This window comes from Oryctolagus cuniculus, chromosome 6, assembly GCF_051225735.1.
Source record: "Oryctolagus cuniculus isolate XC-2025 breed Fujian yellow rabbit chromosome 6, ASM5122573v1, whole genome shotgun sequence".
Classification (NCBI taxonomy): Eukaryota; Metazoa; Chordata; class Mammalia; order Lagomorpha; family Leporidae; genus Oryctolagus; species Oryctolagus cuniculus.
This window is the reverse complement of record NC_142872.1, coordinates 138,777,246-138,802,836: the sequence shown is the minus strand read 5'-3', so window position 1 is coordinate 138,802,836 and position 25,591 is coordinate 138,777,246. Positions and strand designations below refer to the sequence as shown.

Below are 25,591 nucleotides of genomic sequence, written 5' to 3'. Positions count from 1 at the left end.
TTGATGTTATTGATTAAATGTTTTAAAATTTTTCTTATTTATAAAAGGGGAACAAATTTCATGTATTTTATATATACAGTTTCAAGAGCATAATGATGGCTGGCATTCCTTTGTGTCAGAAAAGATACATGGTATGATTTCGACTTTTTAAAATTTGTTGAGACTTATTTTATTGCCTAGCATATGGTCTGTCCTAGAGAAAATTTCATGCACTGATGAAACGAATGTGTATTCTGAAGTTGTGGCATGAAGTGTCCTGTAGATAGTAATCAATCGGGTCCATTTGTTCTATAGTGTAGATTAGCTCTGTTGTTTCTTTGTTCAATTTTGTCTAGTTGACCTGTCCATTGATGGAAGTGCAGTGTTGAAGTCCCCCATTATTATTCTATTGGAGCCTATGTCTCCCTTTAGTTCCATTACATTTGGTTTAAATAACCAGTGCCCTAGTATTGGGTGTATGTATATTTAGTATTGTCACTTCTTCCTGTTGAATGGTCCCCTTTTCTATTACATAATACCCTTCTTTGTATTCCAGCATTTATCTTGTGCATATTTTAGGACCTTTTTTTTACACTTTACTTTTGAAAGTTTGACCACAATGTGTTGTGAAGATTTTTTCTGATCATGTCTGTTAGGAGTTCTCTTTACTTCCTCTACTTGAATGTCTATATCTTTCACCAAATTAGGGAAGATTTCTGCTGTTATTTCATTGAATAAGTCTTATATCCTGTCTTTCCACACATAGATCTAGGAACCCCCCAAGATACATATGTTTGGTTGTTTGATAGTATCTCATGAATCTCAAACAGCATTTTTGATTTTTCTAATTTTTCTTTGCCTTTTTTCTTTGCTCTAACTGAAATTTATCCAAAGATGTGTCTTCCAGCTCAGATAGTCTTTATTCTGCCTCACTAAGTCTGTTTTAAGGCTTTCCACTCTAATAAATTCTTCATTTCTAATAATTCAGTTTGATTTTTCTTCAATATTTCTGTCTTCTAGCAGAATTTTTCATCATATCATGGATGGATTTCTTTTTTTTTTTTTTTTTTTTTGACAGGCAGAGTGGAAAGTGAGAGAGAGAGAGAGAGACAGAGAGAAAGGTCTTCCTTTGCCGTTGGTTCACCCTCCAATGGCCGCCACGGCCGGCGCACTGTGGCCGGCACACCGCGCTGATCCAATGGCAGGAGCCGGGTACTTATCCTGGTCTCCCAGGGCCCAAGCACTTCTTCCACTGCACTCCCTGGCCACAGCAGAGAGCTGGCCTGGAAGAGGGGCAACTGGGACAGAATCCGGCGCGCCAACCGGGGCTAGAACCCGGTGTGCCGACGCCGCAAGGCGGAGGATTAGCCTAGTGAGCTGCGGCACCGGCTTATGGATGGATTTCTTTAACTTGAGTATTTGTCTCTGTGTTTTTGAGTAATATTATGATTATTATTTTGAATTCCTTTTCATGCATTTCATTGGTCTGTCCACACTTTCTAATACTGAAATGTTATATGATCCTTTTGGGGAATCATACTATCTTCCTTGTTCATGTTTCTTCTACCTCTATGTGTTTTTTTAGGCATTTGTGGAAACACTAGGTTTTCTCTTCAGAAGACTTTCTTGTCTTTGATATATGCCACTATATCTTAGTGTAGTATCTGATCCTTTAATAGATATCCAGAGGTATGTGCTGGATGGGTCCAGGGAACTCTAGCTACTTCTTAAAGGTGGGGAAAGAGTCCAGAGTGACACCCAAGTTGGGCATGGTATATCTCCTCTAACATGTGCAAAGGGGAGAGTATGATAATATTGACTGATATGTTCACAGTGTCAGCCCCTCTCTGCCTAGGTTAACCAGCTGCTCAAAGTGAGCCCACAGTGTTATGCACTCCACCCTCTCAGGTGCCTGACCTATACAAATGATCTGTGAGCTCCTCGTTGTGCACATGGAGCTGTCTGTGATGAATGACTTCAGCATTCAATTAATTCTGATGCTTTGAAACCAGACTCAGTGATTGCCCAAAGACCCAAACATACCCTATTGTATGCCCTATCAGACAGTCACAAGATTTCCAGTCACAGGGGGCAGGGGATCCACTCTCAGGCCTGCACAGCTCCTCATCCATGGAGAGAGCTGTGGCATTTCCTGGAGCCAGCTGCCTGCCAGAGGTCAGTCTGTGCTCCGCCTTGGAAAGTTGAGTCAGGGCACCGTGATAGAGTGAGTGGAGGGGAGCACTTCACTAGCCTAAGTTTGTGCTCCATCCCCCACCAATCTTCCAGGCCAGACTCAAAGTCACTGGGTACCACAAATTTATTCCTCTGACAAATCCTCCAGAAGCTCAAGGGCTTCAGCAGCCTCTACTCATCTTATTAAATGACACTTCTTCCCTAATGGTCACTGGGTGTCCCCCTCAGTAGGGGGAGAAGAGTAAAGCAACGTGCTTTCCCTTCATGGGATTTGGTGCGTCCCCTGGCTTCCCCTACCCCTGCCACTGCCCCCACCAGTGCTTCAGGCAGGACTCAAAGTCAGTGAGGACCACAAGGTTCTCCATTAAACAATATCATCAGTGGCACAGGCTCCACAGGTTTCTCTCACCTTGCTCCAAGATGATGGTATACCCTACAGCCATAGCTGTGGGGCTATGGGAGTCACCAGTGGTGACCCACCTGCTGTTGGGTGATTGTACTGTCAGTGCTACTTCATGGCATCTCTCATCTTCCTGTATTCTTTCCATTACAAACTTCTGTCCAACTGTCTGCTGGGAATACTCTTCCCCACTTTTTCTTCTTTTACCTTCCTTTTGTCAAAATCAGTATGTCTTTTTCTGATTCAGCAATCTTGGATCTCTAGTTTGTGTTGATTAATTCTTGACTCTTCAAAACAGTTTTGTCCCATTTTCCTGAAATTTCCCTTGCCTTCTCAGTCTTTTTCCAGTATTCACCTTCTTCTTTCATCCTCATAAAACATCTATATTTCTCAATATTAAGAATTTAAAACTTCTTATCTTTATTCTTTTCTTCTTCTTTCACAAATGTGAATGTCAGGCCCAATAAATTAATTATATTTCCACTATGCCTGATAGTTGATTAAATGTCTTTCATACAGATCTCTCCTTTGGATCATCAATAACTTCCCAATTACTGACTTTTATTCTCATTTTACTGTTCACCATAAACCTCCTGCTTCAACAAAACATCCAGTGTGATGTTTCATCCTAAAATGTAATAATGTCTCCTACTTGGCAGAATATATAAATTGATCTTCCCAGTTTTATGGATGGAATCATTTATGGATGGACACCTTAAATTATTCTTGTCTTTTTATGTCAGTATCCCAAAACTCTACTTCACCCAAATGCAGTTCCAGAGTCTTCAAGTCTGGGAGCCTGCTGCACCCTCTGTGGTTAGTATGTTTCCCAGTTTCATACTGACTTATCCATTGTCATATTATATTATAATTATCTGTTTGCTCATCTGTTTTCCTTTTGGCCCTTAAGGAAAAAGCCCAGATTTTGAGAGTTTACATCCTTTAACTTCTAATTTTAAATTTGTTGTGTGAGAGTTTTGCAAATGACTATTTATTGAAATAATGGACTAACTTTTCCTAGGGAAAATGTTTCTTGGTTTATTCCAATGTTTCTTAGCTTTCCCTAGAAACTTCTGTGTTTCTCAGCAGAAAATAGAGAAAATATTCAAAAGGCAAATTTTGTTTGTATTTTCTTCTTCCACTCCTTCCATTAACTCTTCAGTGTCCTTACCAATTTAACCTGCAAATCTTACTTATTTTTGAATAACAAAGAATAATCAGAACTGCAGTATATGATAATCTGGCAAAAACAGTAAAGCATTCACATAAATTATGACAATGTACTTAGAACAGGACCTGGAATATATATGTTCAATATGTTAGCTATAGTATTATTATTTATTATTACTACTGCGTCAGCTACAATTGCAAACATCACTACTACAGCATTCTCAGAATGTGGTAATGCTTATGATGATTCCATCAATGTTTGATCTAAGCATCCTGCTATGCAGATTATACATGCCCTTGCAGTGCAGAACTTGGAGTATACTTGTGGAGATTTATTGCTGATATTAGTCATCAGAAACTATCAGCTGTGAGCTTTGAGAAATTTTACTGAAGAATAGATCATTATCTTAAACACAACCTTAGTGTTACTGGGGGTTACGCTCAGCCTTTTTAGCACTATTTCTGCTCCAGCTCCCAAGAACCTCAGTGAGAGCTGAGTGTAGGTAGTAAACAAAGAGAAGTGTGATGTTGTACCTGTGCTACCAGCACTGGCCTTCTTGGTATAGAAAGTCAACTTGGTGACTGAATTGTCCTGAAACAGCCTGTTATATCGTATGAATATCATAAATTAATATAATTCTGTGTAATCTCTTTGCTCCCTGTTACATACCTACTTTGAATTTCAGACCTTTTTGATCTAACAGCACTACCAACTACAGTGTATGATACCAGTGGAAAAAGTGGAAGGAAGCAACATCTGCAGAAATAGGGTGTGCTAGCTATATTTGTTTTTCTATTGAGACCATTCTTTGGCCTTCTTATATGTGTTCAGTTTGGGATTCTCTATTATCCAAGAGCAAGCATGAAAGACCTCATATATGTTGTAATGCCCAGAAGAATAAAATATTGTAAGTCCTAAACTTTGTTTAGGAAATGCTACATGTTTACTGTATAAAATCTGGTCAATAATAGATTGAAAAAAAAAAAATTCCCGACTGCAGGAAGCTTCTTCCTAATGGTTTAAACAGATAATGAAAGAGTAAACACAGAAATAGTCACAATTTGAAAGAAACATCCTTAATGGGATAGAGATTCTACTTAGAGTAAAAGCTTCTCTGAGCAAGTGCTATTTAAGTGAATATTAGAGGACAACAAAGACAGCAATACAGAAAGAGAAATATCCAGGAGAGAAGAAAACGGTCCATGTAAAGTATCATGATGAGTAATGTGTTCTGGAGACTATAAGGATCAAAGAGTCCTAAGTCATAACGATAGATGAAAACAATAGATTATATAGATGTTCAACTAAATAAGGCCCACATCATATGGGGCCTTTGAGATTCATCCAAAAATGGAGTGAAAAGCCATTGGGTTTTTGCTGTTTAGGATTACTCCTTATTGTACAACTTGTGTGGTGTGGTGTGGAGGAAATCACTCTGAAGTGTTGTGATCCTTTTTCCCAGTTGGGGCATTTTATGAAGTGGCCTCCACAATTGATGAGTGTGTTCATAGGAGGCAAACGTGGCAGCCCCCTGCTTACACTTGAAAATGTAAACAATCAATATGGCTTCTCTCCGCCATCTGTAGGTCCAGTTGAGGGGATGGAGAAGACACAGAAAGACCATGGCATGCCCAACCTCTCTGCCCATTACCCTACAATTTCTTTTTCTTTATGCTTGGTGGTTCAAATATAGTTCACCAAGTTTCCCTGCCTGCCACTGTCCACAGTTCTGTGGGTTCACAATCTCTCACCTTGTTCGCTGGGGTGGGGGGATGGTGCCTGTCTCCTTGCTCATTCCCTGCACCCCTCCTTCGCTACATGTTGGCCACCTCTCCCTCCTCTCTGCTCCCCACAGCGTGGACATGAGCAGTCTCTGATGGACTCCAGGGCCACTCTGTGTGAACTTTTCACAATTATGCTGCCTGCTTGTATCCCTTTGGCTACCTAACTATCCATTTTTCCCTGTGTGACTTGGAAAGCTCTGCTGCTATACTGCCATCTTGCCCTGGACTCCATTCTTTTTTTTTATTGTATTCTTCCCTAATAAATGGAGAACAATTTGTATCTTCAATACTAAAATAATGCCTGGTAAATGGTAAGATCTTAATCAATGTTTGTAAATTGAATTCATAAATTCAGAGTTTTTAAAGGGGAGTTATATTTTTATTTTCACTTAACATCCAGAACTTAAAATAGTGCCTTGATTACTTAAGTGCAGCTCAGAAAACAAAAAATAGTAATATACATATCTCTCCCCTCTCTCTTCCCAAACACTGGCCCTAAGTGGGATTCATTCATAGACTGGGAATCTTTCTGTGAGTAACTGTGACAGACAGTGGATTCAGTGGCAAATATTTCTTATACCCTTACTTCCTAGACTACTTCATAAATTCCATGTCCATCAAGATAATTTTGTTGTAAATAAGGCCTTCTATGGATATAAGCTCATAACAATTCACTACATATGACTATATGGTTAAAGAAATTACATAAATAAAGTTAAATACAAAGTCCAAAAGGACTGGAATTAGAAAACACCACATCGTTTTTTGTATATAAAAGTGTATAGTGTCTTATTCTTACTAACATGGTTGTATCTCTAATCATGTTGAACATTTCTTTAATTTTCTCAATAAAACCTGGAGATAGAAATTTTACATATATGAGAAATGGTGACTTGATCAGCCCTCACCCTGACTGTTGATGAGCAACTTAATATGTTATCCCTCTTAGTATTTTTTGTTTGTTTGTTCTACTTAATACTTTTGGTTGAATACTGTAACACAATTCTTCTTAAGTGCTGAAACTTAACTGAAAAGTGATCACTGTTAAATATAAGAGTGGGAATAAGAGAGGGAAGAGATGTGCAATTCGGGACATGTTCAAGCTGACTTACCTCAAACGGTAGAGTTAGAAACTTACCAGGGGATTCCAATTCAATCCCATCAAGGTGGCATGTACCAATGCCATCTCACTAGTCCCAGTGATCAATTTCTGTTCACAATTGATCATAATGATAGGACTAAGAACCAAAAGGATCATATAAACAAGAATAGTGTCTGCAAATACTAGCTGATAGAATCAAAAAGGGAGAGAATGATCCAACATGGGAAGTGAGATACACAGCAGACCCATAGAATGGCAGATGTCCTAAACAGCACTCTGGCCTCATAATCAGCCCTTAAGGCATGTGGATCCGGCTGAAATGCCCATGAGAGTATTTCAGGCATGGAAAGCCAAGACACTCTGGGGAAAAAAAAAAAAAAAAAAACCTAAATGAAAGATCTCCGCGAGTGAGATCCCAGTGGAAAGAACAGGTCATCAAAGAAGGAGGTACCTTTCTCTGAAGGGAGGAAAGAACTTCCACTTTGACCATGGCCTTGTCTAAATATGATCAGAGTTGGTGAAGTCAGGGGCCTTCCATAGCCTTGGCGACTCATGACAAGAGCCTAGGGTGATTACTGAGGCCATAAACAAGAGTGTCAATTTGTTAAGTCAACAACAGGAGTCACTGTGCACTTACTCCTCATGTAGGATCTCTGTCCTTAGTGTGCTGTACATTGAGATTTAATGCTATAACTAGTACTGAAACAGTATTTTTCACTTTATGTTTCTGTGTGGGAGCAAACTGTTGAAATCTTTACTTAATGTATGCTAAACTGATCTTCTGTATATAAAGAGAATCGAAAATGAATCTTGATGTGAATGGAAGGGGAGAGGGAGTGGGAAAGGGGAGGGTTGTGGGTGGGAGGGACGTTATGGGGGGAAGCCATTGTAATCCATAAGCTGTACTTTGGAAATTTATATTCATTAAATAAAAGTTAAAAAAAAGAAATTCTACATATAAAAAATAAACATAAATGGATAAATAGAGAGAAAGATATTTTACACCAAAATGACCCTACTATCAATGAAGGACAAAACCAAAAATAATACTTTTCTAATCAAATTCATTTTATTGAGCCTCATGCCTATTTATTTTCCAAATTTTTGTTATATACATTGTTTTGGTTATATACAATGTTTTGGTTATATACATTTTTTAAATGAATACCCTCCTAAAATAAAGAATATCATCTGCAAGAATTTTCTTCAAATATGTAAATTCAACTTGATCATTTGTGTGCATTATAAAGTTTAAATTGTGTACTTCAGTAGTTAGACATGAATAAGTGATGGGAAGGAACAGTTTTGTACTGTTGTGTTAAAGATAATATTTGATGTATATTTTATCTTCTGTAGCTTTTCCATGCAGTGAAGCATTTGTAGTACCTTATTTAATCTGTCACTGTTACATACCAGGAATCCCCTAAAGGCAAAAAACAGTGTAAAGATAACAAAAGGAATAGAAAAATAAAACAAAGCTAAAAGCTTTTATCATTCCATCAATATTTTTCTGTGTCCCCAGGCTGTTCCCCTCCCCTATCTCTAATAAATGAGTCCTAGTAAATATTGAAACTTTTATCCTGAAGTTGGCAACAAAATGGATAAACCTAGAAAATTTTCTGAGCTGGCACTTCTTATTTTTGAGTGGTTTAACCCAAAATCTTGTGATGTATCTTCAGTAATAAAAAAATCTAAGTATGATATTACAGTGTGTAATACTTCTGGAATGTGAGACTAATTATTTCCTCTAAAATTTGATTAGTTTCAAATGAATAAGTAATAGATCTTCATGTGTCATACTTTAAACCTTTTCTGTCATGCAAGGCTTTATATCATGCAGGGTACGTACTTATATCACAAATTTAATGTACACTCAACTTCTCTATTTGTTAGATAGGCAAATTTAAGATGATCATTGACAAAGAATTTATTATTCACATTAGTTTTCTAGGTGGAATATATGGGATACTTATGACTTATCATACTTATATTTTATTCAGGCTGAAATATATGATTTTTAATAAATGTGCTACTTATTCTTCTCTGAATTAGACATTTACAATAAAAAAATTGATATAATAGACCTGTGAAGTAGAGATTTTTGTGTGGACCTCTAAATAGTGCTTCTGTATGTATGAAAAAAGAGAAAGGACAAAATGATTACAGTCATTTTTATTTAGAGTAAATAAATCTTGCATAAGTCTACTGTTTGCTAGCCCTACTTCCATAGTCCAGGTTCAGGTCCTCAATCTCTCTAAACCTACACTATTTTCCTTCAGATCTAGAATGTGCTTGCTGTCAAAGTGGGCTTATCAAAAGCAAATATAACTTGCCAGTATTGCTCCAAACTCATAATTTGTTTATCAAATACAAAATGACATTCAAAGTCTGAAAATGATCTGTTTACTGCCTCCATCTCTATATTCCCTTTTCTACAATGTCATGTGGAATTATTTTCCCTAGGATGTCCTTTATGTCCTTTCCAAATCCCATTCTTACATTCCTTTGCACTGTTTGGAGATTTCCTGCTTAAGGAAATCTTTGCTCTTTACCTTCCCACCAGATTTGGTGGCTCTCATCTCTGTTCTCATGCAGTCCTATTTGTCTGTATCTTAAAGTACTCAGCCTTGGTATTTTGTTTATGTGTTGCCTTTCACATTGGACTATGATCCAAGGTCTGGAAAGTATATATCAAGAAAGAAGTGCTGGGCCGGCGCCACGGCTCACTAGGCTAATCCTCCGCCTGCAGCGCCAGCACCCCGGGTTCTAGTCCCAGTCGGGGCACTGGATTCTGTCCCGGTTGCCCCTCTTCCAGGCCAGCTCTCTGCTGTGGCCCAGGAGGGCAGTGGAGGATGGCCCAAGTGCTTGGGCCCTGCACCCGCATGGGAGACCAGGAGAAGCACCTGGATCCTGGCTTCGGATCGGCGAGGCATGCCGGCTGCAGCAGCCATTGGGGGTGAACCAATGGAAAAAGGAAGACTCTGTCTCTCTCTCTCACTGTCCACTCTGCCGGTAAAAAAAAAAAAAAAAAAAAAAAAAAAAAAAAAAAAAAAAAAAAAAAAAGTGCTTTTATCTGATATGAGGTTAACAGAGTACTATGGCATAGAATACCATAACCTTAGCTTATTTATTTTTAAATTTGTTTATTTTAAATTATGCATATATTATGCATTCTAAATTTCCTCAACTGGAAGCAGAAACAGTTGTTAGTATTAGGGTGACTTATCATCCAATCATAATGGGAAAATTTTACTAGCATAGCATGTAGGGGAAACTTCTTTTGAATCTTAGTGTGCTTGGCCAAAAAGAAAATTTCACTTCCTAAGATCTGCTGTGAACAAATGTGAACATTTATTTTAGCATGATTAATTTATCTTAGCTTATAATAAGCGTGATTTGTTGAGGATGTATGATATTTCATATGTATATGTTTTACAAACCAAGTTTAATGTAATACATATTTCTACCTTAGAAAATATTAGTTATAAACATTTTTATGTATTTTAGAGAATTGCCCATAGTAATATAATACAGGGTGACAGAGATGGGACTGAAACTCCGGGGTTTTCCTGTGCCCTTAATTATATTACACCGTCTCAATAATGAGTTTCACTTGGTATTTATGTTAAAGTGTCTGCTCCACTTCCAATCCAGATTCCCTGCTGATGGTCTAGAAAAAGAAGTGGGAGATGGCCCAAATGCTTGGGCTCCTGCCTTGCAAATAGGAGCCCTAGATGAATTTCCTGGTTCCTGGCTTCAGCCTGGCTCAGCTCTGGCCATTGTAGCTGCTTAGGCAGTGAGCCAGTGGATGGAAGATCTTTCTCTCTCTCTCTCTCTTCTCTATGTGCCTCTCCCTTTCTGTAACTCTGCCTTTCAAAAAATAAGTAAATGTTTTCGAAAAAAGAATGCTAAATTTGATTGCACTGAGTTAAAAACTTTGGGGTATCAAGTGATACTGTCAGAGGACTGTAAAGAAAGCCCACATAATGGGAAATATTTTAAAATCATGTATCTGGAGATGAGGGATTAATATTTGGAATGTGTAAAGAACTGCTGTAACTTCACAGCAACAACAGCAGCAACAAATCAACCTAAATTAAAAAATGGAATAAGGATTTAATTAAAAAATTCTCCAGAGGAGCTGTAAATTCCTTTAAGCACAAGGAAAGATGCTCATCATTCTTAGTCATAAGAAAAATGCAAATCAACATTCTAGAGAGACATACTTCATACCTGCTGGAGATGGCTACATTAAACACACACAGGGAGAGAAAATAACAAGCATTGGTGAGGATGAGGAGAAATAGGAATCTTGTGCATTGCTTCTTGGAATATAAAATGTTGGCACAGCTGTGAAAAACAATTTAAACGTTCCTCAAAAAGTTTAATTAGTATATGATTCAGTGTTTACACTTTTAGGTATGTGCCCCAAAGAATTGAAAACCAAAAGTTAACCAAATACTTGTACACCATGTTCATACTAGCAGCATTGATAATAAACAAAAGATGGAAACAACTGAAGTGTTATCAATAGAAGAATGACTAAACAAAATGATATATGCATATAATGCATTATTATTTAACCATAAAAGGAGTGAAGCCTTAATAAAGCTATAGTATGGATGAAACTTGAAGTCTTCATGCTAAGTGAAATAAATCAACCAAAAAGCAAATATTATATGATTCTACTTATATAAATCATCTAGGATAGACAAATTCATACAGATAGAAAGTGGGTTAGAAGTTACCAGGGACTGCTGCAGGGAGAAATGGAGAGTTATAGCTTAACCATTCCAGGTTTTTGTTTGGTGCAATGAAAAACTTGAGAACATAGGGATGATGGTTCAACCAAATCATAAATGTAAATATTGTCACTGAATTGTACACTTAAAATGGTTAAATTGCAAATCATAGGCCAGTATAGACTAAAAGAAAATTAATAAAATTAAGACAATGAATTTGAAAATATGACTAGTATTAAAATGTTTCTAGAAAAGCAAAAGTAACCCAGGTGCATATTGCGGTACAGTGGGTTAAACCACAATTTGTGTTGCCTGTGTCATATATCAGAATGTTCATTACCATGTTATTTTTAGTAGCCAAAAAAAAAAAAAAAAAAAAGGAAATAACCTAAATCTGTGTTGGCAAGCAATTGTTAATTGAAGTTATCTATATCTAAGTCTATGTAGTACAAACAATGTTTTAAAATTACTATATGGCCATATGGAATATATAATTTAATATTTAACATTTTTTGCATTGGCAATAAAGTTGGCCAAAAATTGCTTTAGTCTATGGTATTATAAAATATTTTTAAAAGAAATAGCATAATCAAAAATTATTTTGCTGTGTAATTCAGGAAAGCTGGTTATAAAATCCTTCATATTTTAAAAAATTATATTTTTAATTTAAAAAACAGAGATACAGATAAAGAGAGACAGATAGGTATTTCCTATCTGCTGGTTCAGTCCCCAAGTGCCCACAACAAAGGCTGGATCAGATTCAAGCCAGGAGATGGGAATCAATCTGCATTTGCCACTTGAGCCATAACCTGTGACCTCCCATGTTGTACATGATCAGGAAATTGCAATCAGAAATTCCCATAGGACTTAAACCCAGGCACTCTGATATGGGATATAGGCATCCAAACTAGTGTCTTAACCACTCCACCAAATGCCTAGCCTGAAATTCTTCATTTTAAATAATTTTATAACAAAATAATTAGTGATGAGTATTGCCAGGGATTTTTTTCATTTGTTCTAGTAATATTGATAACCTCATGAATTCATTTTCTTTATGAGGTGATAAATAATAATTTATTTTGAATTATTTTTTGTTCAAGGCATGATTGTATGTAGGACAATATTTACATAATTTCTTTCTGTATTGATTCTTATTTACAATTTTTATTATGTACGTATTAGTTTCCTAATGTAACAATTACAGTTTAAATTTGAATTTTGCATAAGTATATAGCAATGTATGAACACATGAGTATATATGTTAGTAAAAAATAATGTTAAATTATTTATCATGGTATAATGTCTCTCTCAAACTATGGTGTCCCCAGCTATTCTAGCACAGTTTAGTATATTTAATGGATTCTGTTACCAAAGGATATAAAAAATAAACCTGTTACCATTAAATCTGATGCTATAGATTCAAATTTAGCTCTAAAATTTTTTCAGCTTCACTACTTAGTAGAAATAGTACACACTTTAGCTACTTGGGATTGTACTTTGTGAAGCTACTGGGATCCAAGAAGGGGAGCCACATTGCCTCCCTCCCTTACTCCACCCTTGTAGCCAGGCTGCACTGCAAAAAGTTGAACAACTGACTTTTGTACCACTGCTACCAGAATCAAATCAGAGAGTCAAAGGGCAACTTGTCAGGTAGAGGACAGATCCCCCTGCATTCTGCTATGGTGGGAGTTTGGGGTCATTAGCCCCAGAGCTAAGCTTGCCCACTCTACATGTGCAAGAGGGATTCCCCTTAGCTTCTAGGGACTAACACCAGTAGCAGCTCATAAAAATTCTACTCCCACTCTGGGGGATCTGGGCAATAACCCCACTGCACTTTGTACCACCAGAATTGTAACAATCCGTTCTAATTTTCTCAATGCCACTGGAATCTACCCAAATAGATTGAGGGAAGGATCTACCTGCATTCCACCTCTGTGGATCCATACCTGCAGAGCAAAATCTCCTGTATACCTTGGTTTTATACTGTGGGACTGGAGAAAGTTTCACTCTACATCCCCCAGTCTCAGGACTAGGGTTGTTGGTATTATAATACTCAGAACCACCTGCTCTCTCCTAACAAGATTCGAGGAATGGCCTATCCACAGGATACAGTCCTAGAGTCACAGCAGTTGGTTCCACAAGCTCCAGTATCACTCGGGCTTTCCAAAGGGACAAGGAGACAGCCCTCTTTGTTATCTGCAGCACAAAGAACAAGGCCCTGGCTGTCACAATCCCGAGCATGACTGATACTGAACTCTGTGGACTGAAGATACATGGCCTAGGAAACCCACATTAATCTCAAAGTCACACTTCTTAACCTATGAACTGCAGCAGACTAGTGTGCTACTTATTTATTTATTTATTTATTTATTTATTTTTGACAGGCAGAGTGGACAGTGAGAGAGAGAGAAACAGAGAGAAAGGTCTTCCTTTTTCCATTGGTTCACCCTCCCAATGGCCGCTGCAGCAGGCGCACCACAGTGATTCAAAACCAAGAGCCAGGTACTTCTCCTGGTCTCCCATGCGGGTGCATGGCCCAAGGACTTGGGCCATCCTCTGCTGCCTTCCCGGGCCACAGCAGAGAGCTGAACTGGAAGAGGAGTAACTGGGACAAAATCCGGCACCCTGACTGGGACTAGAACCCGGGGTGCCGGTGCTGCAGACGGAGGGTTAGCCTATTGAACCACGGCACCGGCCGAGGACAGGCTTTTTTAAAATAATCCAATCAGAGAGATAGAGAGAGAAGAGAGAGAGAATAATAAAAAAGAATGAGAAAATATATGTGAAATTTGGAAGACCATTAAATGATGAAATATATTATTTAGGTATTCATGAGGAGAAGATAAAGAAAAAGGCATTGAGAACCTGCTAAATGACATAATTGTTGAAAATTTTCCAGGTCTTGAGAGAGACATTGACATCCAGATTCAGGAAGCCCAGAGGGTCCCAAGTAGACTCAACCAAAAAGATCTTCTCCAAGGCATATTGTGATCAGATTGTCAAAAGTTAAGGACAAGTAGAGAATCCTAAAGACAGTAAGAAAAAAGCATCAAATTACATATAAAGGGAAACTAATTAGACTAACAGTAGATTTCCCAGCAGAAAACCTACTGCCCAAAAGAGAGTAGAGTATGATGATATATACAAGGTCTTGAAAGAAAAAAAAAAAAACTTCTAATGAAGAATATTATATTCAGTGAAGCTATCTTTTGAAATCAAATAAAGTATTTTGCAGATAAGCAAAACAGATAATTTACCACAACCAGACCAGCCTTATAAGAAATTCTGAATGGAGTTCTGAATTATAAGTAAACATCATGAAAACACATGACCCAAATTAATTCACTAATAGAGCAAGTAAAATCAGTATTATGTCAGCAATATGACAGATGTTAGTTCTTACCTATCAATATTAACATTGAATGTAAATGGTTAAAATTCACAACAAAAAGACTTAGATGGGCTGAATGGATGAAAAACCAAGACCCAACTATATGCTGTCTATAGGAAACTCATTTCACATAAATAGATACACATCAAATGAAAATGAAGGGCTGGGAAATGATATGAAAATGAAGGGCTGGGAAATGATACAACAGGCAAATGGAAGCCAAACATGAACAGGAATAGCTATCTTCATATCAGATAATACAAACTTTAAATCAAAAACTGTAAAAAGAGACAAGGACATTATATTTTGCTAAAAGTTTTGATTCAGCAAGAAGGTATAACAATCATAACTATATATCCACCCAATACAAGACCACCCAGAAATATACTGCAAATACTATTAGACCTAAAAGGAGGAAGTAACTCCAATTCAGTAATAGTTGGTAACTCCAAAACCTACTCTCATGAATGGACAGGTCAAACAGACAGAAAATAAAGATACATCATAATTGAATTGCAAGACATTTCACTCAAAGGCTACAGAATGAACATTCTTCTCATCAGCATATGGAACATTTTCTAACATAGACCATACATTAGGATGCAAATGAAGTCTCAGTTCATCTAAAAAGATTGAAATTACATGTATATCAGACCACAGAAGAACAAAAGTAGAAATCAACAAGAACAATGGAACACTCCTAAATACATGGAAATTAAGAACATACTACTGAAAGATCAGTAGGTCATTGAAGAAATTAAAAAGGAAATCAAAAGTTTCTTGAAACAAGTGAAAATGAAACACAATGTATCAAAACCTATGGGGTACAGCAAGAGCAGTATTAAGAGGAAAGTTTGATACTTATTTGGCAGGGGAGATACCATGATCATAAAGAGGAAAGTTTATAGCATTGAGTACTTCATTAAGAAAAAGGGAGAATCTCTCAAACAAATGATCTAATGATACATCTTGAAGACTTAGAAAAATAAGAACAAAACTCAAATCATCAGGAGGCAATAAATAATAAGGCTGAGAACAGAAATAAATGAAATTGAAATTATAAAAACAATAAAGAAGATCAACAAAAAAGCTGCGTTTTTGAGAAGATAAACAGAATAGTCAAAACTTCAGCCAGACTAACAAAGAAAATATGATAAAACTCAAAATTAGAGATCAAAAGGGATACATTATAACTAATATCACTGAAATACAAAGGCTCATAAGAAACTACTATGAAAAACTATTTCAATGAAAACCTCAATGAAATGGACTAGTTCCTGTGTACATATAATCTACCAAGATTAAATCAAAAAGATATAGACAATCTAAACAGACCTTTAACAAGCAATGGGATAAAAACAGTAGTTAAAAGTTTTCCATCAAGGAAAATTCCCGAACCTGGTGGCTTTACTGGGTTTTACAAAATATTTAATACTTTTCAAACTATTCCAATGTATTGAATAAGATGGAACTCTACCAAATGCTTTGTATGAGTCCAACATCACTTTGATACCCAAACTGAACAAATATACAACACGAAAATAAAACTACAGACCTATACCCTTGATGAACAAAGGTGCAAAGATTCTCAACAAAGTATCAGCAAAACCAACACCGAAGTCACATAAAAAAAAATCACACATCACGATAAAGTGGGAATTCATGGGTGTTTCAAATTCAGAATTCAATAATGTCATAAATTGCATCAAGAGGATGAAGAACAAAAGCCATATTGTCATCTTAATAGATGAAAAGAAATTATTGGATAAGATTAAACACTCCTTCATGATAAACAAACCTCTACAAATTAGGTATAGAGGGAATGTGTTTCAAAATTACAATTGTTATTTATGACAAACCAGCAGTCAATATTGTACTGAGTGGGGAAAAGCTGAAAACATTTTCCCTTAGATCTGGAAAAGACAAGGATATCTACTTTCACCACTCTTAATTCAATGTAGTACTGGAAGTATTATGAACAATTAGGGAGGAGAAAGAAATAATTGGAATAAAATTTGGAAAAGAGGAAGTCAATTTATCTGTTTACAGATTACATTATGTTGTATTTGTAAAAACCCACATACTCCACACACACACACAAAACTGTTAGAATTCAAAACCATTAAGTGAAATTTCAGGTTACAAAGTAAGCATGCAAGAAACTGGTAATTTTTTATATGCTAACAATGAACTTACTGAAAGTGAATCAAATCCAATTTACTATAGCCACAAAAATAATCAAATATTTAGGAATAAACTTAACCAAAGAAATGAAAGAACTGCACAATGAAAATTACAAAACATTGATAAAAGAAATCAGCAAGGACACACACACACACACACACACACAAAAATGGAAAGATACTCCTTGCTTGTGGTTTGGAAAAATCAATATCATTGAAATACTACCTAAAGTTGGGGCTGGTGCCGTGGTTCACTTGGTTAATCCTCGCCTGCGGCGCCGGCATCCCATATGGGTGCCGGGTTCTAGTCCTGGTTGCTCCTCTTCCAGTTCAGCTCTCTGCTGTGGCCCGGGAAGGCAGAGGAGGATGGCCCAAGTGCTTGAGCCCCTGCACCCGCATGGGAGACCAAGAAGAAGCACCTGGTTCCTGGCTTTGGATTGGCGCAGCGCTGGACATAGGGGCATTTGGGGAGTGAACCAACGGAAGGAGGACCTTTCTCTCTGTCTCTCTCTCACTGTCTACAACTCTACCTGTCAAATAAATAAATAATTAAATAAAAGAAGTATTACCTAAAGTAATCTACAGATTCAGTACAATTCATATCAAAATACCAATGACACTCTTTTTAGAAATAGAAAAGAAAATCCTAAAATTCAGGTGCAATCACAAAAAATGCAGAATAGCCAAAGCAATCCTGAACAAGAAAACCAAGGTGGAGGCATCACAATACCTGACATCAAAGCATACTGCAAGGGGCTAGGGCTGTTAATTTAAGTTGCCACCTGCAGCACTGGCATCTCATATGGAAACCTGTTAAAACCCCAGCTACTCTAGTTGAGATCCAGGTTCCTGCTGGTGCACCTGGGAAAGCAGTGGAAGATGGCTCAAGAGTTTGGGTCCCTGCTACCGATGTGGGATACCCAGATGAATTCCGGGCTTCAATCTCGCCCAGCTCTGCCTGTTGTGGCCTTTTGGGGAGTGAACCAGTAGATGGGAGTGAACCAGCTGATGGAAGATCTCTGTCTCTCTCTCTAACTCTGCTTTTTAAATAAAATAAATAAATGTTTTTTAAAAAACCATACTGCAAAGCAATAGTAATTAAAACAGCATAGGGGGCTAGCGCTGTGGCACAGTGGGTGAAGCCGACACTTGCAGTGCTAGCACCATGTATGGGTGCCAGTTCGAGTCCTGGCTCCACTTACGATCCAGCTCTCTGCTATGGCCTGGAAAAGCAGTAGAAGATAATCCCAGTCCTTGGGCCCCTGCAGCTACCTGGGAGACCTGGAAGAAGCTCCTGGCTCCTGGCTTCAGACAAGCTCAGCTCCAACTGATTTGGCCATTTGGAGAGTGAACAAACAGATGGAAGATTCTCTCTCTCTCTCTCGGCCTCTGTCTCTTTATGACTCTACCTTCTAAATAAATAAATAAATCTTAAAAGAAAGAAAAGAAAAAAAAACACAACATGGTACTGACATAAAAACTGACACATAGATCAGTGGAACAGAATAGAAAGCCCAAAAATGAATCCACATTCATATAGCCAACTGATTTTTGACAGAAGTGTCCAGACCATACACTGGAGTAAGGTAATCTCGTCAATAAATTGGTGCTTGTAAAATTGGATGCAAATATGTAGAAGAATGAAATTAGATCCATACCTCTCACCACATACAAAAATCAATTCAAAATAGTTCAAAGACCTAAATTTAAGACCTGAGACTCTGCAGTTACTAGAAGGAAATACAGGGGAAACACTCTTAAGACATTTATTCATTTGACAGCTTATAGGATAAGAACTCCAAAGCATAGGGAAACAAGGCAAAACTAAACAAATGGTATTATATCAAATATAGAAGCTTCTGTACAGCAAAAGAAATGATCAACTGTGTGAAAAAAATGTGCACGCTTCCTATCTGACAAAGGATCAATATCCAGAATATATTAGAAACTCAAAAAACACAACAAAAGCAAAATAAAAAACAACAAATCTAGTAAAGAAATGGGCAGAAGACTTTGATAGACACTTCACAACAGAAGAAATATAAATGACCAACAATATGTGAAAAAAATGCTCAACATCACTAGCCTTTAGAGAAATGCAAGCCAAAACCACAATGAGATACCACCTCACCCTCAGAAAGGCTGTTACCGGCCAGCACCACAGTTCACTAGGCTAATCCTCCGCCTGCGGCGCCGGCACCCCAGGTTCTAGTCCCAGTCGGGGCTCCGGATTCTGTCCCTGTTGCCCCTCTTCCAGTCCAGCTCTCTGCTGTGGCCCGGAAGTGCAGTGGAGGATGGCCCAGTCCTTGGGCCCTGCACCCGTATGGGAGACCAGGAGGAAGCACCTGGCTCCTGGCTTTGGATCGGCACAGTGCACTGGCTGTAGTGGCCATTTGGGGAGTGAACCAACGGAAGGAAGACCTTTCTCTCTGTTTCTCTCTCTCTTACTGTCTAACTTTGCCTGGCCAAAAAAAAAAAAAAGAAGAAATTCTACCATTTGCATCAAAGTGGATGGAACTTGAGGACATCATGTTGTGTGAAATAAGCTGGACACGGAAAAAGAAATACAGCTAAAATTAAAAAGAAAAGCAAAAACAAGAAAGAAATGCCTGAGTATATCAGTTGGCTATAAATATAGCTTTGTCAAACTTTGTTTTGTATTTTTGTCAAACCAATGATTATGAATGTTATACTGCTAGAGTTTTAATGATCTGTGATTATTTTAAAATTTACAGCAACTGGTGGAAAAAAATCATCTTTCATTGAATTATTGTTTATAGCCCTTGCCTATTTTACTGCTGAACTAGGGTCTCTTTTTCGTTCTGTTTTGTTTTGTTTAACTTGTTAAGATCTTTATTTAGTTGAGCATTTAGCCCCTAACTGTAATGTTAATTAAAAATATGTTATCTTGGGGCTGGTATTGTGGCTTAGCAGGTAAAGTCACTGTCTGTGATGTCGGGCACCAGTTCATGTCCCCTCTGTTCCTTTTCTGATCCAGCTGCCTGCTAATGGTCTGGGAAAAGTAGCAGAAAATGGACCAAATATTTGAGTCCCTGCCACCCACATGAGAGACCCAGATAAAGCTCCTGGTTCCTGGCTTTGGCCAGGCCCCTCCCTAGCTATTTGTGGCCATCCAGGGAATTAATCAACAGATGGAAATCTCTCTCTCTCGCTCTCTCTGTTTCTCTCTAACTCTCCCCTTCTCTATGTAACTTTGAGTTTCATATAAATATATCTTTTTAAAAATGTTATGTTAAAAGCTTAAAAAGAGGAGGAAAGGAAAAGGATTAGAAGAAGAGAAGAGTGGCAGGGAGAAAGAGAATATCATTACATTATTTTAATTGTATCTATGCATTGATTCTGTTCTGTTAATATTATATTAACATGAAAACATAACACATCATTAAAAATGAAATAAAAAGCACACCCTTTTTTTCCATGTTAACTTTATAAAGTATGTATGTAAATATATAGAAAACCCCTGTCCAACTACACATACTTTTATAAAGCCTTCTTGAAATATTTTTGTATTAATCATGCTTCAGATGCTTTATATAAGAGTTCTGTAAACAGAAGCCAACACACTTCATTGAAAACTTAATAGAGAAGATATAGTACAGCAAGTAAAACCCATGTGGTGGTATAAAGATTGAATTTTAGTAATACATGGTTTGCTGCCATACTGTAAAATTCAAATATATGTAAATACATTTAGTCTTATGTGCATGTTGAGTGTTTTCTGACATTACTTTATTTTTGTTTTTATTACATGACTCAATATTTAATGTACTGTTTCTGTTTATTGCCAGGTTATCCAGATAAATTTTGAAGAATTTGATTTGGAGATTGGCTATGATACCTTGACAATTGGTGATGGGGGTGAAGTTGGAGACCCTAGGACAGTGCTTCAAGTGTAAGTTCTCAATTTTTCACTTCTTCCTTAGCCTATCAGATGTTTGTCAGATTTTATTGTCAAGTTATTTTTTTCCATTTATCCCTCCCACTACATGAATAGAAGTAAAGAATCTTAGTTATTATCACCAACCTATATATAATCTATTTCTTAGTACTTCTACCCTTTTAGTTCCTTTGACCTCCTATAACAGAATACACTAAATTAGTAACTTACAAACAACAGAAATGTATTTTTCCCCACTCTAGAAGATCCGAAGTCCATGATCAAGGTGCTAGCAACTTCAGCATCTGGTGAGGTCTTGCTCTTCTCTAACAGGATGCTTCTCAAATTAGGATCTTTCTGCATCACTAATGCATCACAATTACCTAGTAATCAAAATATAGATTTCTGGACCTGAGCCACTGAAACAGAATCTCTGGAATCTGGACCCAATAATCTGTTTTAGCTGACTCACCATATGACCCTTATGTACACCAAAGTATGATAGCTAATGATATAAAATTTTAAAAAAATTATTTAGGCATAGAGGCCAGCGCCATGGCTCACTTGGCTAATCCTCCACCTGCGGAGCCGGGATCCCATATAGGCATTGGGTTCTAGTCCCGGTTTCTCCTCTTCCAGTCCAGCTCTCTGCTGTGGCCCGGGAGGGCAGTGGAGGATGGCCCAAGTGCTTGGGCCCCTGCACCCGCATGGGAGACCAGGAAGAAGCACCTGGTTCCTGGCTTCGGATCAGCGCATTGCTGGCCATGGCGGCCACTTGGGGAGTGAACCAACGGAAAGAAGACCTTTCTCTCTGTCTCTCTCCCTCTCTCACTGTCTAACTCTATCTGTCAAATAAAAAAAAATTTAGCATAAAAAACTCCTAGAGATATTGCTCTTATCATGTGTATTTCTCTTACTATGTAATGTACTAAAGGTAAACTACTTTGCTTTTCTTCTGTATTTAATTTTTTTTAAAGATTTATTTTATTTATTTGAAAGTCAGAGTTACAGAGATAAAGACAGAGAACAAGGTCTTCCATCTGCTGGTTCACTCCCCAGATGGCCACAATGGCCCGAGCTGGGCCATTGCTTCCAGTTTACTCAAAGTTACACGAGCTTCTTTGGTAGATAAAAATCCAGTAAGTTCTTTTATCAAAGTGTCTTTTTTACGATTTGTACTTATTTATTTCATTAACAAAGAAGAGATGAGAGAGAGTGAGCAAGAGAGAGAGAGATCTTATTTGTTGCTTCATTTCACAAATTCCCAAAATAGGGAATCCAGGACTCAGGACTCTCCCATGGGAGACAAGTCAATTACTTGAGCCATCACTGCTCCCTTCTGGGGCTTACATTTGCAAGAAGGTTGTGTCAGAAGACAGAGTCAGGTGTTGAACCCAGGCACCTGTTATGTCTTAACCATCATCTGAACTACTAGGTTATTTTTATTTTTTAATTTTATTTTTTTGACAGGCAGAGTTAGACAGTGAGAGAGAGAGAGACAGAGAGAAAGGTCTTCCTTCCGTTGGTTCACCCCCAAATGGCCGCCACGGCCGGCACATTGTGCCAATCCGAAGCCAGAAGCCAGGTGCTTCCTCCTGGTCTCCCATGCGGTTGCAGGGCCCAAGCACTTGGGGCATCCTCCACTGCCCTCCTGGGCCACAGCAGAGAGCTGGACTGGAAGAGAAGCAACCGGGGCAGAATCTGGTGCCCCAACCAGGACTAGAACCCAGGGTGCTGGCTACACAGGTGGAGGATTAGCCAAGTGAGCCACGGTGCTGGCCTGAACTACTAGGTTAAACATAACTTCTCTTCATGCATTTCTATTTTTTAGAAAAAAAATTTGTTTATTTATTTGAAAGGCAGAATTGCAGAAAGAGGTACAGACAGACGAAGAGCTGTTTAATCCACTTCTTTACTCTCCCAAATGGCTGCAACAACTGGCCTGTCTATGGTGCTGGAGCTGAGACTGGGACAGGCCAAAGCCTGGAACTTGGAACTCTGTCCAGGTCTCTCTGCTCTGCTGCCTTCCCAAGCAAATCAGCTGGAAGCTGGATTGGAAGCTGGGACTGGAATCTGTCCTCGTAAGACATACATCATTTCAGGCAGTGACTTAACCTGGTGCTCCACAACTTGGGCCCTTCTCTTAAAGCACTTTTGACATTAATTGAACCAGTGTCTTTTCTCTGCAGCGTAGATGTCACTGGCTAGCAATTTGATTGTTTGTCTGTGGCCTACTGCAGTTCTATTTTGTGCTTCCCAAGGTATGAGTGATAAAGAACCAGTATTTTCAAAGCTCTATATGTTGAGTTACTCATCTGGACTTTTTGTGACTTCATTTTAAACACTTCTTCACTTAAAAATGGTCAGCCTTTTCACAGCATGTTGAGCCTGTCATCATCACATTGGACTAATGTCTTATAGAAATAACCTATAGTTTCTCCTAGATTTCCTTTTGGATTAGTATCTGATGGATTTCATTATACTGTAAGATCGTCTCAGAAATTGCTACAGAGCTGCTATAACCAGTAGAAATGTTTATTTTTGTTTATCAAGTAGTGTGTTTTCTTCTTTTTTTTTTTTTTTACTTTTTTAAAGATTTATTAATTTAAAAGAGAGAGAGAGAGAGAGAGAGAGAGAGAGACATTGAGAAAGGAAGATTTTCTATCCACTGGTCCACTCACCAGAGTGCTACAATGACCAGATCTTAGCCAGAATGAAGCTAGGAGTCAGAAGCTTCATCCAAGTTCCCCACATGGGTGACAGGGGCCCAAGTACTTGAGCCATCTTTGCTGATTTTCCCAGGGAGATGGATTGGAAGTAAAGCCCCCAGGACATGAACTGAGATGCCAGCATCACAGGCATCGGTTTAACCCACTATGCCACAATGCCAGCCCTTGAGTAGTGTGTTTAATAATTGAAAAATCACATATAAAAACTTGAATTTGTGGTTTTTTTTTTTTTTTTACCAACTAGTAACGTAAGGCCTGGACAGTTAATGGCAAAAATTGACTGGACAGTTGCCTATCGTACCCCTGATTGAGGAAGGGTTATAGAGTCTCCCTGACCAATAAACTCTGTATCATTTTGTGCTTGAGATTCTATAATCCTTTGCTTTATCTGCCTGGGTCTATAGCCATTTACATATGTGACACCTAACAAAAACACAGCATTTGGATTTTGTCATCCTTAAATTTGTTTGCTATTTTTCAAATAAAAACGTGTCTATTCCTTCATCTAACACTTTATAATAGTATTAATAGTAGCATATATGGTGATTGATCCTCACATACTTTCTTTCAATGTTTGATAGATCTAATCAGATACACTTCAGAAATGAAATTATAAAAATACATGTAATGCATTTTCTACTTACTTCAGAAGATTATTTGGTTAGATTAAGAAAGTTTACAGGAAAAGATAGGCTGGCTAGTCAGCCTAATGAAGGATATTTCTTAAGAGATCTTTTTCATGTATATGACACAAAATGGAAGTAACTATCAATATTAGATCAAATATTGCAAGTCATCTTGTGCAACTAACATCCTGTATCATATTCTATATACTCCTTTTGCCACTGCCTTTTATAAAAAGGTCTTTGAGTTAATTAATATCACAAAATTATAGCTTGACAGATTGTAAGCAATATATCTTTACAATAATCCAATAAGTCCCAGAAAATATTATCAATGTTATCTTAAATTTCCAACCATTATAAAAATAAGCCAGTACCTTTTTTAGGGATTCAGAGTGATCCATAAAATTAAGAAATGTGTGTTTAAGGCTGGCATCGTGGCTCAGGAGGCTAATCCTCCACCTGCGGCGCTGGCACCCCAGGTTCTAGTCCCGGTTGGGGTGCTGGATTCTGTCCCAGTTGCTCCTCTTCCAGTCCAGCTCTCTGCTGTGGCCCGAGAGTGCAGTGGAGGATGGCCCAAGTGCTTGGGCCCTGCACCTGCATGGGAGACCAGAAGGAAGCACCTGGCGCCTGGCTTCGGATTGGCACAGTGCCAGGTCATAGCAGCCATTTGGGGGGTGAACCAATGGAAGAAAGACCTTTCTCTCTGTCTCTCTCTCCCTCACTGTCTAACTCTGACTGTCAAAATAAAAAAAGAGATGTGTGTTTGAACTTTGTATTTTACTCTATTCAAATATTGGGAAAATTACAGAGTCAACCATTAATTCTGAAATACTGGTTGATGCTCTTTTTACAGAGCAAATCATTATGTTATGAACATGGAATGGATTTTAAGTACTATTTTCTAAAGAATACCTAGTACCCTAATGGACTTGCCTATATTGTCAAATCACATGGTTCCAATTAGACAATCCAGCATGTATTCAGAACTAAAGCTTCATTCTTTGACTATTAATGGTCAAAGAATTGACTGCCCATTCAATAGATCTAAATTGATTCTATTGTGGGAGTATGAGAGAACTGGGAAAGAAAATGAACAAAATCATTAAATCTATCACAAGACTGAGACTAACACACACATATACAGACAAATCTATTCATTTATTTATTTTGTTTATTTGAGAGTAAAAGAAACATAGGTGGAGAGGATAGATATTTACATACATGCATACAAATAGACATACATACATATATAGAAACCTCCCATCTGCTGATTAACTTCCAAGTGCCCACAACAACCAAGGTTGGGCCATGCTAAAGCCATAAACCTCAACTCAATTCTGATCTCTCATGTGGGAGGCAGAGACCCAAGTAGTTGAACCATCACCTGCTGTCT

At 37.8% G+C, this 25,591-nt stretch overlaps 1 protein-coding gene across 3 annotated transcripts in view; it reads left to right on the top strand.

Moving 5' to 3' along the window:
• CSMD3 (CUB and Sushi multiple domains 3) overlaps positions 1-25,591 on the top strand; it is a 1,281,859-nt gene that overhangs the window by 647,426 nt on the left and 608,842 nt on the right. For all 3 annotated transcript variants that reach the window (XM_051844770.3, XM_051844772.3, XM_051844771.3), the window contains one exon: positions 20,755-20,858. In XM_051844770.3, coding sequence (XP_051700730.2) covers positions 20,755-20,858 — 104 coding nt within the window. The remainder of the gene's footprint in view (positions 1-20,754; positions 20,859-25,591) is intronic.